The sequence below is a fragment of the Oncorhynchus tshawytscha genome, linkage group LG11, assembly GCF_018296145.1.
Source record: "Oncorhynchus tshawytscha isolate Ot180627B linkage group LG11, Otsh_v2.0, whole genome shotgun sequence".
Classification (NCBI taxonomy): domain Eukaryota; kingdom Metazoa; phylum Chordata; class Actinopteri; order Salmoniformes; family Salmonidae; genus Oncorhynchus; species Oncorhynchus tshawytscha.
Genome location: NC_056439.1, coordinates 47,475,769 through 47,489,599, shown reverse-complemented (window position 1 = coordinate 47,489,599; position 13,831 = coordinate 47,475,769). Strand labels below are relative to the sequence as shown.

General features: G+C 41.5%; 1 protein-coding gene across 1 annotated transcript in view; it reads left to right on the top strand.

The window, feature by feature from the left end:
- LOC112262090 (serine/threonine-protein phosphatase 2A 56 kDa regulatory subunit gamma isoform) overlaps positions 1–13,831 on the top strand; it is a 49,271-nt gene that overhangs the window by 2,702 nt on the left and 32,738 nt on the right. The window contains exons 2-3 of the mRNA XM_024437791.2: positions 802–870; positions 2,447–2,600. Coding sequence (XP_024293559.1) covers positions 802–870; positions 2,447–2,600 — 223 coding nt within the window. The remainder of the gene's footprint in view (positions 1–801; positions 871–2,446; positions 2,601–13,831) is intronic.

The window sequence follows — 13,831 nt, the reverse complement described above, 5'->3', positions numbered from 1 at the left end:
TACTTGAGTAAAAGTATTTTGATCAGATGCAGTAGGGATGACCAGAGTTGCTCTCTTGATAAGTGTGTGAATTTGACTATTTTCCTGTCCTGCTAAGCATTCAAATGTAACGAGTACTTTTGGATGTCAGGGAAAATATATGGAGTAAAACATATATTATTTTCTTTAGGAATGCATAGATAACCCCCCAAAAAAAAAAAAAACAAGTTAAGAAGTACTTGAAAGTATTTTTACTTAAGTACTTTACACCACTGCTGGTTGTCCTTATCTTGTGGCAACAGGTCACAAATGTTGCTACTTTGATGGCACACTGTGGTATTTCACCCAATAAATATGGGATTTGTTTTCAAATTCTTTGGGACTGTGTAATCTGAAGGAAATATGTGTCTCTAATATGGTCATACATTGGGCAGGAGGTTAGGAAGTGCAGCTCAGTTTCCACCTCATTTTTTTGGGACAGTGTTCACATAGCCTGTCTTCTCTTGAGAGCCAGGTCTACCAACAGCAGCCTCTCTCAATAGCAAGGCTATTTTCTGGATTTTGATAATTACTGGGTATTGGCCTAATTCTGCTCTGCATGCATTATTTGGTGTTTTACATTGTACACTGTTTTTGCAGAATTCTGCATGCAGAGTCTCAATTTGGTGTTTGTCCCATTTTGTGAATTCTTGGTTGGTGAGTGGACCCCAGACCTCACAACCATAAAGGGCAATGTGTTCTCTAACTGATTCAAGTACTTTTTTGCCAGATCTATCTAACCTGGGCCTACTGTCACTCACACAGTTTGTCTGTCTTATGTAGGAATCTTCCAAGCCTGTGAAATCAAGCAAACCTGGATGCAAAAATGGACATTCCAACTCTGACCATGAGGTAGGAAGCAGTCCAACCTGTATTTTCTTAGTTTTGCCACCATACTTCAAAGAAATCCCCAAAAAGTTGGAAAGTACTGATGAACAATGATACTGATGAACCTTTTGATTTGAAAACAGAGTTGGGCCCATCTTTGTTCTGTTATATTCTATCTACACCCATCAAGTACTTATCAAGCAATGTGAAAATCAATTGACTTTTACACTCATGTGTGAAACAAACTGCATGGATTCTTCTAAAATAGGCAAAGGAAGGTGTCTTTTCGGGAAGCTGTACAAGTACTCAATGAGCCAAGGAATATATGACTTTATCTGGGGTTAATTGGGGTTAGTGGAAAGAACAAACCGGTCTAATGAGAGATGTCATGAATCCTCTTTCACCTTTTTAGAGCCTTTCTAGCTCCAGACTTCTGGTTCTATAAATACACTGTCAGAGTGTTTCCAAAATGGTACCCTATTCCCTATCTAGTGCACGGGGGCATATAAGGCTCTGACCAAAAGTAGTGCACTAAATAGGGAAAAGGTGCCATTTGGAACAAAGCCACAGGGTTCCTCTGGCATGCAGAGTTCTTAGAAAACCTACTAATCAATATTAGTGTTATGCATTGTAAGTGTTTTTTTTAATACACTGTCAGTTGATCGACTGTTAGGTACTGACTAGAACTAGACAGTCACGTCTGGCTGTCTACAGTCTATCCGTATGGTCCTACAGTATGGTACTGTAGTATTTATTTAGACTTAAAGCATATGTATATCTGCTGAAACAGCATGAGGAAGCAGAGCTAAGTCCCTTGACCAAGAGGCTCTTGTGCTGTATAATTACCACACCAGTGTGAACATGAATACTGATTAGAAGAGAATCGTAGCAGCAAGCCTATTGACTGTTATTACTTTTTATCTGTAGTCACAATGAAGTGATACGATATTGATAACACACAGTTGTCACTGTTAAACAAATATTATTGTGTATCATATAGCATTTATTGCATAGTAATCCTGATTTTTATCTGGGGTGTGTTTTGTGGTTATCACTACCTGGAAAATACGCCCAGGATATTGCAGAGGGTGAGATGAGAACAACTCTGTCCATATTCGTAATTTACACTTCCAGACAACTTTTGAACCTTGAGAAGACAGACAGACCGGCAGACAGACCGGCAGACAGACCGGCAGACAGACAGACCGGCAGACAGACAGACCGGCAGACAGACAGACCGGCAGACAGACAGACAGCATGATGCCACTATCACTGCCTGTACAGCTCTATCAGTTATCTGTCTCTGTGGGACTCCATTACACACCCTGTGTCAACAGAGACCGTATATACACACACACACACACACACACACACACACACACACACACACACACACACACACAGACAGCACCTCTGATCAGGTTCCTTCCCAGGGAAACATCTGATTTGGAAGAGGAACATGACCCTTAACCACAACTCCACATCATCACTGACTCCTCCCCGTGGAAACAATTTGGGTAATTGTGATCCCTGGCTTCCTTGGGCAGGAAACTGCTGGCCAGTAACGGGAACCCTCGCTTTGCGACTCTTGTTTCCACAGGGTTCCAATAAGAAGAGCGCGCAGCCGCCTAACACCCAGCTAATGAGGGTGAAACCTGGCTCAAACTCAGCAGTCAAGAGGGAGCGGAGGCTGAGTGCGTCTGTCTTCCCCATCAGCACCAATAGGAAGCTGCAGACGCTGCCTGCTATTAAAGGTACTCTTGAAATGCACATATACAGTACACGTGACAGACTCGGGTGGTTCAAACTCAAGTCTCCGAGTTAACAAGACTGTGTTAGCCCACTGAGCTAAAGCCTAGGAATTAGCTTAGGGAGCCAATGTAAGTCTTCAGGTCTCAGGCAAGGTTACTTATCACAAGAGTGTGGTTCCAAACAAACATTGTCTCTCACTTCCAATATGGCCTCAAAGATTATGTTTTAGAATCGGAGTAGGAGAAGAAGTTAGTGACTCTTCTTAAATATTCACTCTTCTCAGTTTATCATTGTACAGTTCAGTGCAATATGTCTCAAGGGCTCACACATTCTGTGTTTACCAGTAATCACATGCATGACATTAGCGTAGCACCGTTAGTTCTGACCTATTAGGATCAGGGGAGGTTATATTAACAATTCATAGGCTCCTAGGATTCTCATAACCAGCTTTTTAACCTTCAGGACTTAGCGTGCTACATTATTTAGACCATAGCGGATGGCAGTTCATGTCTATCGCCAATGCTAATCATCTGCACTCAACTGTATCTCAAGTCTTATCTTGAAGAAACAGATAGTCCCTAGAGACGGACTGCACATCATGTCTAGGGTAACAGTGATTCAAATGGAGTCTTGAGACAAAGATCGGTCATTAGTGGGATTGGTGCCACTATGGAATCGGCACAGTTAAGGTAAGAGTGTTGACCATGGTTGCTTCTGTGGATCACTCTAGATGGGTCTGTTAGATGACTGAATGTAATATAATCTTGAGCGGCTTCACTGCAGGTAGATTTGTATGTTTTAATATTCAATAAAATTAAACAAATTACAAAATAGAGTGCTGATCTAGTATCAGCTGCCCCCTTGTTTATATAATGTTATTCGTATCAGTTTTGCTATTCAGATCATATCTCAGCACACATATGGGCCCTGGGCCCATATCCACAAAGTGTCTCTGAGTAGGAGTGCTGATCTAGGATCAGTTTAGCTTTTTTAGATAAAAATGAATAGATCCACAATCCTACTCTGAGATGCTTTCGGTATAGGGCCCTGTATTGCTTCTTGGAAATAATTTACCTGAGAAATAGACTCTCCGCAAATCTAGATAAAAATCCTTTTTCCACTGTTTTGTTTCCATTTATTGTTTAAAAAAAACATTAAATAATTTAAGTATAGATTGTTATGTAATATTCGAGGGAGCAGAGTGACATGATGTACCATTCGACATGCTGCCCACCAACAGTGATTGAAAGGACTGACAGTGATTTTATATTTTGTACAGATATTTGGCAGTTGTTGTTTGGTCTTATGATGCACTCGATGAGATATAGGGGGTTGAGGTTTACACCTTTACATGACTCATTTGTTTACACAGAGCATTACAGACAAGATCGTTTGCTTTCAGAAAAGTATCCTACAGTGCGCTCCCCATTGGGGCCAAACAAATTGGTTAAATCAATGTTGTTTCCACGTCATTTCAGACCAAAAAGTATATGTGATGACGTTGAATGGTAAACTGATTGGATTTGGCAACAAGTCATCAACATAAGGGAATTTTATATTTTTGTTTTCATCTGAGCCCAGTGGGTCTCTTCTTCTTACCCGCAGAAGAAAGACATTGATTGGTTGAATGACTGATTGATTGACAAGAACCACAAACAGAGGTATTACTTTTCTATAGAGGAATTATGTTGATCATATACGATCAACCAGGCACGTTCAAAGCTTAAACCGTGTTTAAACAGTGCTTGGTTCTGTGCCAATATCCATACAATAGCATACTACATAGAGTGCAGTGTATTGGCATTAAATTCCAAGTTGTAGCCGATGCTAATATGGATATCAGAGCACAACATGTTTTGTCCCCCCAGACCACAAACACAACTCTCCTTCCTACTGATCCAACATTACTAGCATATCTTACTACGTACAGAGAAGCAGTGTATTGGCCAGGCATTCTACACTTAGACGCCAGTATGGATATTGTTTTTCTCTACCAGACAACACAAAGGCATTGGTGTGTTGTCCTTGGTTTGTTTTGCAGTAACCACTCTAAGCAAAGGTGGGAGCAACCGGAGCATGTCTGAGCAAGCCAAACCTTTTAATGTCATCACACAAATCACACCTGACATGTTTAAGGACTGCACTGTGGCTGTACAGGACTGCCCCCCCCCGCACATCACTATGTATTGTTGACAGTCCACTATTCCCTGGCAAATAACTTAGCAGATAGCTAATGTCATACATATAAATGCTAACTAACCGCATCTGATAGGCGAGCAGGGAGCTTCTCTCAAAACATTTGAATACCTACATACCTACAAATGTAAAGATACAGTATGTCAGACTACAATGGTTCATGTGTTCTTACTTGTTGCAGTACATTCACCCACTTGGCAGGCACCAATAACCCCACTAAACGGATAGGCGTCATAAATCTCTAAATGTTATTCACCTGTGTCGGACGACTTAGAAGTCATATACAGTGGAGCAAAAAAGTATTTCGTCAGCCACCAATTGTGCAAGTTCTCTCACTTAAAAAGATGAGAGAGGCCTGTCATTTTCATCATAGGTACACTTCAACTATGACAGACAAAATGAGGAAAAAAATTCCAGAAAATCACATTGCAGGATTTTTAATGAATTTATTTGCACGTTATGGTGGAAAAGAAGTATTTGGTCAATAACAAAAGTTTATCTCAATACTTTGTTATATACCCTTTGTTGGCAATGACAGAGGTCAAATGTTTTCTGTAAGTCTTCACAAGGTTTTCACACACTGTTGCTGGTATTTTGGCCCATTCCTCCATGCAGATCTCCTCTAGAGCAGTGATGTTTTGGGACTGTTGCTGGGCAACACGGACTTTCAACTCCCTCCAAAGATTTTCTATGGGGTTGAGATCTGGAGACTGGCTAGGACACTCCAGGACCTTGAAATGCTTCTTACGAAGCCACTCCTTCATTGCCTGGGCGGTGTGTTTGGGATCATTGTCATGCTGAAAGACCCAGCCACGTTTCATCTTCAATGCCCTTGCTGATGGAAGGAGGTTTTCACTCAAAATCTCACGATACATGGCCCCATTCATTCTTTCCTTTACACAGATCAGTCGTCCTGGTCCCTTTGCAGAAAAAATGCCCCAAAGCATGATTTTTCCACCCCCATGCTTCACAGTAGGTATGGTGTTCTTTGGATGCAACTCAGCATTCTTTGTCCTCCAAACACGACGAGTTGAGTTTTTACCAAAAAGTTATATTTTGGTTTCATCTGACCATATGACATTCTCCCAATCTTCTTCTGGATCATCCAAATGCTCTCTAGCAAACTTCAGACGGGCCTGGACATGTCCCCCTGCTTAAACCAGTACATGTCTGGCACTGCAGGATTTGAGTCCCTGGCGGCGTAGTGTGTTACTGATGGTAGGCTTTGTTACTTTGGTCCCAGCTCTCTGCAGGTCATTCACTAGGTCCCCCCGTGTGGTTCTGGGATTTTTGCTCACCGTTCTTGTGATCATTTTGACCCCACGGGGTGAGATCTTGCGTGGAGCCCCAGATCGAGGGAGATTATCAGTGGTCTTGTATGTCTTCCATTTCCTAATAATTTCTCCCACAGTTGATTTCTTCAAACCAAGCTATTTACCTGTTGCAGATTCAGTCTTCCCAGCCTGGTGCAGGTCTACAATTTTGTTTCTGGTGTCCTTTGACAGCTCTTTGGTCTTGGCCATAGTGGAGTTTGGAGTGTGACTGTTTGAGGTTGTGGACAGGTGTCTTTTATACTGATAACAAGTTCAAACAGGTGCCATTAATACAGGTAACGAGTGGAGGACAGAGGAGCCTCTTAAAGAAGAAGTTACAGGTCTGTGAGAGCCAGAAATCTTGCTTGTTGGTAGGTGACCAAATATTTATTTTCCACCATAATTTGCAAATAAATTCATAAAAAATCCTACAATGTGATTTTTCTGGATTTTTTTTCTCATTTTGTCTGTCATAGTTGAAGTGTACCTATGATGAAAATTACAGGCCTCTCCATCTTTTTAAGTGGGAGAACTTGCCCAATTGGTGGCTGACTAAATACTTTTTTGCCCCACTGTAAACACTTGGAAGCTGCAATCGGGAGACTTGGATGAATGGTAAATGCCTATTTTTAAAGTCTAGTCCTAAAATGAATCTTTAATGCTCCAGGCCTTTAGCGTAGATTTGAACGTACATATGCATTAGGAAAGACACCTTGAGAAATAAGGATCAAGATGGTATTCTGTTAGCCTATACCGTCTCATGAGTTTCCCTATTGGAGAGGCTTCTCTTATGGTGGTAGATTATCAGCAAATCAGGGCTGGGGTCAATTTCATTTGGATTTATGTTAATTAAATTCTCCTTAGTTACATTTCTGAAATGTCAGTTTACTTCCTGAATTGACTGAACAGCAATGGAATTGACCCCAACCCAGTTTCCAATGGAGCTCACACCCTGTACTGTGTTTCCTCTATTGCAGCAGGTAGGCTGCCCTCCTCTATTGTGGCAGGTAGGCTGCCCTCCTCTATTGCGGCAGGTAGGCTGCCCTCTATTGCGGCAGGTAGGCTGCCCTCCTCTATTGTGGCAGGTAGGCTGCCCTCCTCTATTGTGGCAGGTAGGCTGCCCTCCTCTATTGCGGCAGGTAGGCTGCCCTCCTCTATTGCGGCATGTAGGCTGCCCTCCTCTATTGCGGCAGGTAGGCTGCCCTCCTCTATTGCGGCAGGTAGGCCGCCCTCTTCTATTGTGGCAGGTAGGCCGCCCTCTTCTATTGCGGCAGGTAGGCCGCCCTTCTATTGCGGCAGGTAGGCCGCCCTCTTCTATTGCGGCAGGTAGGCCGCCCTCTTCTATTGCGGCAGGTCGGCCGCCCTCCTCTATTGCGGCAGGTCGGCCGCCCTCCTCTATTGCGGCAGGTCGGCCGCCCTCCTCTATTGCGGCAGGTCGGCCGCCCTCCTCTATTGCGGCAGGTCGGCCGCCCTCCTCTATTGCGGCAGGTCCGCCGCCCTCCTTTTAATAACCTTAAGCCTGGCTCGTAGAGTATAATTAGAAAGAGGTGCACACCGTTAAGTTCTCTCTTCAGAGATCCATGTGATCCGCAATTATGCTAATTGTCGTTACTCAGCCCTATTCTTGCCATCTCAGCGCTGCAATCTATGGGTTTTGATTAACAGGTGTATTATTGCTTGGCTACTCTTGAAATGTCAGCACTTTAACCTTTTTGGCAAGATAAAACACAGTCCATAAAAACACATCGGACTGTCTTTTCCAGATCAGAAGCAAACAAGACAACACACTGAAAGCATAATGTGCAGGTTGAGGAGGAAAAGTGTTAGTAGGCTGAAACAAGGACGTGATGGAGGCTGAAACGAGGACGTGGTGGAGGCTGAAACGAGGACGTGGTGGAGGCTGAAACGAGGACGTGGTGGAGGCTGAAACGAGGACGTGGTGGAGGCTGAAACGAGGACAACGACAATTTACTCTTGTCTAGTTACCCTCTCCAACTTCAATGGTCATTTGGCATTTAATGCCCTGCATGTGAGTTCTCTGCTACTTGGCTCAACTGAAGTTTTCCCACTACTCTTTTCACTTGTGTAGAGAAGACAATATTTTTTGTGCAGACTAAATAGGGTTTTCTAAAACGTATAATGCACCGACAAATAATTCCCATGTTTCATAAGTCAAACTGTCCTGATGATAACACTTCTGACAGCAGAGCTACATAAAATTGTCAGACTCCAGCCACCCATGTCATAGACTGTTATCTCTGCTACTGCATGGCAAGCAGTACCGATGCACCAAATCTCTAACCAACAGGACCCTGAACAGCTTCTTCCCCCAAGCTGTAAGACTGCTAAATAGTTAACTAATAGCTACCCGGAATATCTGCAAATACCCTTTTTGCACTAATCTCTTTTGACCCATCAGATACGCTGTTACTGTTTATGATCTATCCCGTTGCCAAAGCAGCAGCTACTCTTCCTGGGGGCCAACAAAATGAAGGCAGTTTATACAATTGTGTGCCCTCAGGCCCCTACTCCCCCACTGACACATAACTATAGTAGTGTGTGTGTGTATGTGTGTGTGTGCACACGTCTGTGTGTGTTTATGTTGCTTCACAGTCCCCGCTGTACCGTAAGGTGTTTTTCAATCTGTTTTTTTCAATCTAATTTTACTGCTTACGTCAGTTACCTGATGTGGAATAGAGTTCCATGTATTCATGGCTCTATGTAGTACTTGTTGGACTATGGGAAGACTTGGGGACTGTGAAGAGACCTCTTGCGGCATGTCTTGTGAGGTATGCATGGGTGTCCGAGCTGTGTGCCAGTAGTTTAGACAGACAGCTCGGTGCATTCAACATGTCAATACCTCTCATACATATAAGTAGCGATGAAGTCAATCGCTCCTCCACTTTCAGCCAGGAGAGATTGACAAGCATATTATTAATATTAGCTCTCTGTTTACATCAAAGGGCCAGCCGTGCTGCCCTGTTCTGAGGGCCAGCCGTGCTGCCCTGTTCTGAGCCAAATGCAATTTTCCTAAGTCTCTTTTTTTTGTGGCACCTGACCACACGACTGAACAGTAGTCAAATTGCGACAAAACTAGGGCCTGTAGGACCTGCCTTGTTGATAGTGCTGTTAAGAAGGCAGAAACTAGGGCCTGTAGGACCTGCCTTGTTGATAGTGTTGTTAAGAAGGTAGAAACTAGGGCCTGTAGGACCTGCCTTGTTGATAGTGTTGTTAAGAAGGTAGAAACTAGGGCCTGTAGGACCTGCCTTGTTGATAGTGTTGTTAAGAAGGCAGAGCTTCGCTTTATTATAGACAGACTTCTCTCCATCTCAGCTACTACTGCATCAATATGTTTTGACCATGACAGTTTACAATCTAGTGTTGCTCCAAGCAGTTTAGTCATCTCACCTTGCTCAATTTCCACATGATTCATTACAAGATTTAGTTGAGGTTTAGGGTTTAGTGAGTGTTTTGTTCCAAATACAATGCTTTTAGTTTTAGAATTATTTAGGGCTAACTTATTCCTTGCCACCCACTCTGAAACTAACTGCAGCTCTTTGTTGAGTGTTGCAGTCATTTCAGTCGCTGTAGTAGCTGATGTGTATAGCGTTGAGTCATTCGCATACATATAAACTCTGGCTTTACTCAGTCAGTGGCATGTTGTTAGTAAAAATTCCTGATTCTGATTCTTGATTCTAACTGGATTATATTTGAGAGACTTCCATTAAAGAACACCCTCTGTGTTCTGTTAGACAAGTAACTCTTTATCCACATTATAGCAGAGGGTGTAAAGCCATAACACATATGTTTTTCCAGCAGTAGACTATGATCAATAATGTCAAAAGCTGCACTGAAGTCTAACAAGACAGCCCCCACAATCATTCTATCATCAATTTCTCTCAGCCAATCATCAATATCGTCTGCTATAATCCTCAGTAATTTTCCATCCAGATTGTCAGACCCCGGTGGCTTGTCATTGTTGATAGACAACAATCATCTTTTCACCTTTTCCACACTGACTTTACAGAATTCAAAAGTACAATTCTTGTCTTTCATAATTTGGTCCGATAGACTTGGATGTGTAGTGTCAGCGTTTGTTGCTGGCATGTCATCCCCAAGTTTGCGTATCTTGCCAATGAAAAGTCATTCAAGTACTTTGCAATATCAGTGGGCTTTGTGGTGAATGAGCCATCTGATTCAATGAATGAAGGAGTTGGCTTTTTCCCCCAAAATGTCATTAAGGTGCCCCAAAGCTGTTTACTATCATTCTTAAATTATATTATCTTTGTTTCATAGTGTAGTTTCATTTTCTTTAGTTTAGTCACATGATTTCTTAATTTGCAGTACGTTTGCCAATCAGTTGGGCTGCCAGACTTAATTGCCATACCTTTTGCCACATCCCTCTCAACCATACAATTTTTAAATTCCTCATCAATCCAAGGGGATTTAACAGTTTTTACAGTCATTTTCTTAATGTCGGCGTGCTTATTAATAACTGGAATAAGTCATTTCATATATGTGTCAAGTGCAGCATCTGGTTGCTCCTCATTACACACCACAGACTAGCAAATATTCTTGACATATGAATCACTACAAAACGTATTGTATGACCTCTTATACACTATATTAGGCCCAGCCTCTGGAACTTTGGTTTTCCTAGATATGGCTACTCTATTGTGATCACTACATCCTATGGATTTGGATACTGCTTTAAAGCAAATATCTGCAGCGTCAGTGAAAAACGTGATCAATACATGTCTATGATTTAATTCCTGTGCTGTTTGTAACTACTCTGGTAGGTTGACTGACAACCTGATCCAGGTGGCAGCCACTGGTTACGGTTTGAAGTTTTTTCCTGAGTGGGCAGCTTGATGATAGCCAGTCAATATTTTAAATGACCCAGAAAATATATTTCTCTGTTGATATCACATGCATTTCACACACATTATCCAGATACTGACTGTTAGCACTTGGTGGTCTATAGCAGCTTCCAACAAGAATGGGGCTTTAGGTGAGGCAAATGAACCTGTAGCCATATTACTTCAATAGTATTTAACATGAAATTGTCTCTAAGCTTTACAGGAATGTGGTTCTGAATATAGACAGCAATACCGCCTCTGTTGGCATTTCTGTCTTTTCGGTAGAAGTTATAACCATGTATTACTACTAGAGGTCGACCGAATATGATTTTTCAACGCCGATACCGATTATTGGAGGACCAAAAAAAGCCGATACCGATTAATCGCCGATGTAATAAAAAAATATTTAAAAAAAATATATTTTTTTTATTTTAATTTTAAATGTATTTGTAATAATGACAATTACAACAATACTGAACATTTTAACTTAATATATTACATCAATAAAATCAATTTAGCCTCAAATAAATAATGAAACATGTTCAATTTGGTTTAAATAATGCAAAAACAAAGTGTTGGAGAAGAAAGTAAAAGTGCAATATGTGCCATGTAAGAAAGCTAACGTGTAAGTTACTTGCTCAGAACATGAGAACAGGTAAGAAGTTTTAGGTTGTAGTTATTATAGGAATTATAGGACTATTTCTCTCTCTACGATTTGTATTTCATTAACCTTTGGCTATTGGATGTTCTTATAGGCACTTTAGTATTGCCAGTGTAACAGTATAGCTTCCATCCCTCTCCTCGCTCCTACCTGGGCTCGAACCAGGAACACATCGACAACAGCCACCCTCAAAGCAGCGTTACCCACGCAGAGAAAGGAGAACAACTACTCCAAGTCTCAGAGCGTGTGACGTTTGAAACGCAATTAGCGCGCACCCCGCTAACTAGCTAGCCATTTCACATCGGTTACACCAGCCTAATCTCGGGAGTTGATAGGCTTGAAGCCATAAACAGCGCAATGCTTGAAGCATTGCGAAGAGCTGCTGGCAAAACGCACGAAAGTGCTGTTTGAATGAATGCTTACGAGCCTGCTGGTGCCTACCATCGCTCATCCAGACTGCTCTCTCAAATCATAGACTTAATTAAAACATAATAAAACACAGAAATACGAGCCTTAGGTCATTAATATTGTCGAATCCGGAAACTATCATCTCGAAAACAAAACGTTTATTCTTTCAGTGAAATACGGAACCGTTTGGTATTTTATCTAACGGGTGGCATCCCTAAGTCTATAATTATGTAAAATTCTGGCAAATTAGTTTGCAAAGAGCCAGGCGGCCCAAACTGTTGCATATACCCTGACCCTACGTGCAATGAACGCAAGAGAAGTGACACAATTTCACCTGGTTAATATTGCCTGCTAACCTGGATTTCTTTTAGCTAAATATGCAGGTTTAAAAATATATACTTCTGTGTATTGATTTTAAGAAAGGCATTGATGTTTATGGTTAGGTACACATTGGAGCAACGACGGTCCTTTTTCGCGAATGCGCACCGACTCGATTATATGCAACGCAGGACACGCTAGATAAACTAGTAATATCATCAACCATGTCTAGTTATAACTAGTGATTATGATTGATTGATTGTTTTTTCTGAGAAGTTTAATGCTAGCTAGCAACTTACTTTGGCTTCTTACTGAATTTGCGTAGCAGGCAGGCTCCTTGTGAGACAGGTGGTTAGAGTGTTGGACTAGTTAAATAAAGGTTTTAAAATAAATAAATAATACATTAAAAAAATAATCTGCGAAATCAGAGTCCAAAAAAACTGATTTTTGATTGTTATGAAAACTTGAAATCGGCCCTAATTAATCAGCCATTCCGATTAATCGGTCGACCTCTAATTGCTACCACTGTATCATCAAAGGTATTATCTAAGTGAGTTTCATAGCTTGTCAGAATGTGAATGTCATCGCTTACAAGCAAGTTATTGACTTCATGGACTTTGTTTCTCACAGTTGTGAGTCTGTCAAGGTAAGTCCCACACCTGGATTGTGCAACATTTGCCCATTATTCTTTTCAGAATTCTTCAAGCTCTGTCAAGTTGTTTGTTGATCATTGCTAGCCAACCATTTTCAGGTCTTGCCATAGATTTTCCAAGTAGATTTAAGCTAAAACTATATGTCGGCCACTCAGGAAAATTCACTGTCTTCTTGTTAAGCAACTCCAGTGTAGATTTGGTCTTGTGTTTTAGGTTATTGTCCTACTAAAAGGTGAATTAATCTCCCAGTATCTGGTGGAAAGCAGACTGAACCAGGTTTTCCTCTAGGATTATGCCTGTGCGTAGCTCCATTCCGTTTTTTTTTTATCCTGAAAAACTCCCCAGTCCTTAAAGATTACAAGCATACTCATAATATGATGCAGCCACCACCGTGCTTGAAAATATGTGGAGTGGTACTCAGTGATGTGTTGTTGGATTTGCCCCAAACATAACGCTTTGTATTCAGAACAGAAAGTTAATTGCTTTGCCACATTTTTGTCAGTATTAATTTAGTGCCTTGTTCCAAACAGGATGCATTGTTTTGGAATATTTTAATTATTTACAGGCTTCCTTCTTTTCACTCTGTCAATTAGGTTAATAATGTGGAGTAACTACAATGTTGTTGATCCATCCTCAGTTTGATCCATCCTCAGTTTTTTCCTATCACAGCCATTAAACTCTGCAACTGTTTTAAAGTCCGCATTGGCCTCAAGGTGAAATCCCCAAGCACTTTCCTTCCTATCCGGCAACTGAGTTAGGAAGGAAGCCTGTATCTTTGAAGTAACTGGGTGTATTGATACACCATCCAAAGTGCAATTAATGACG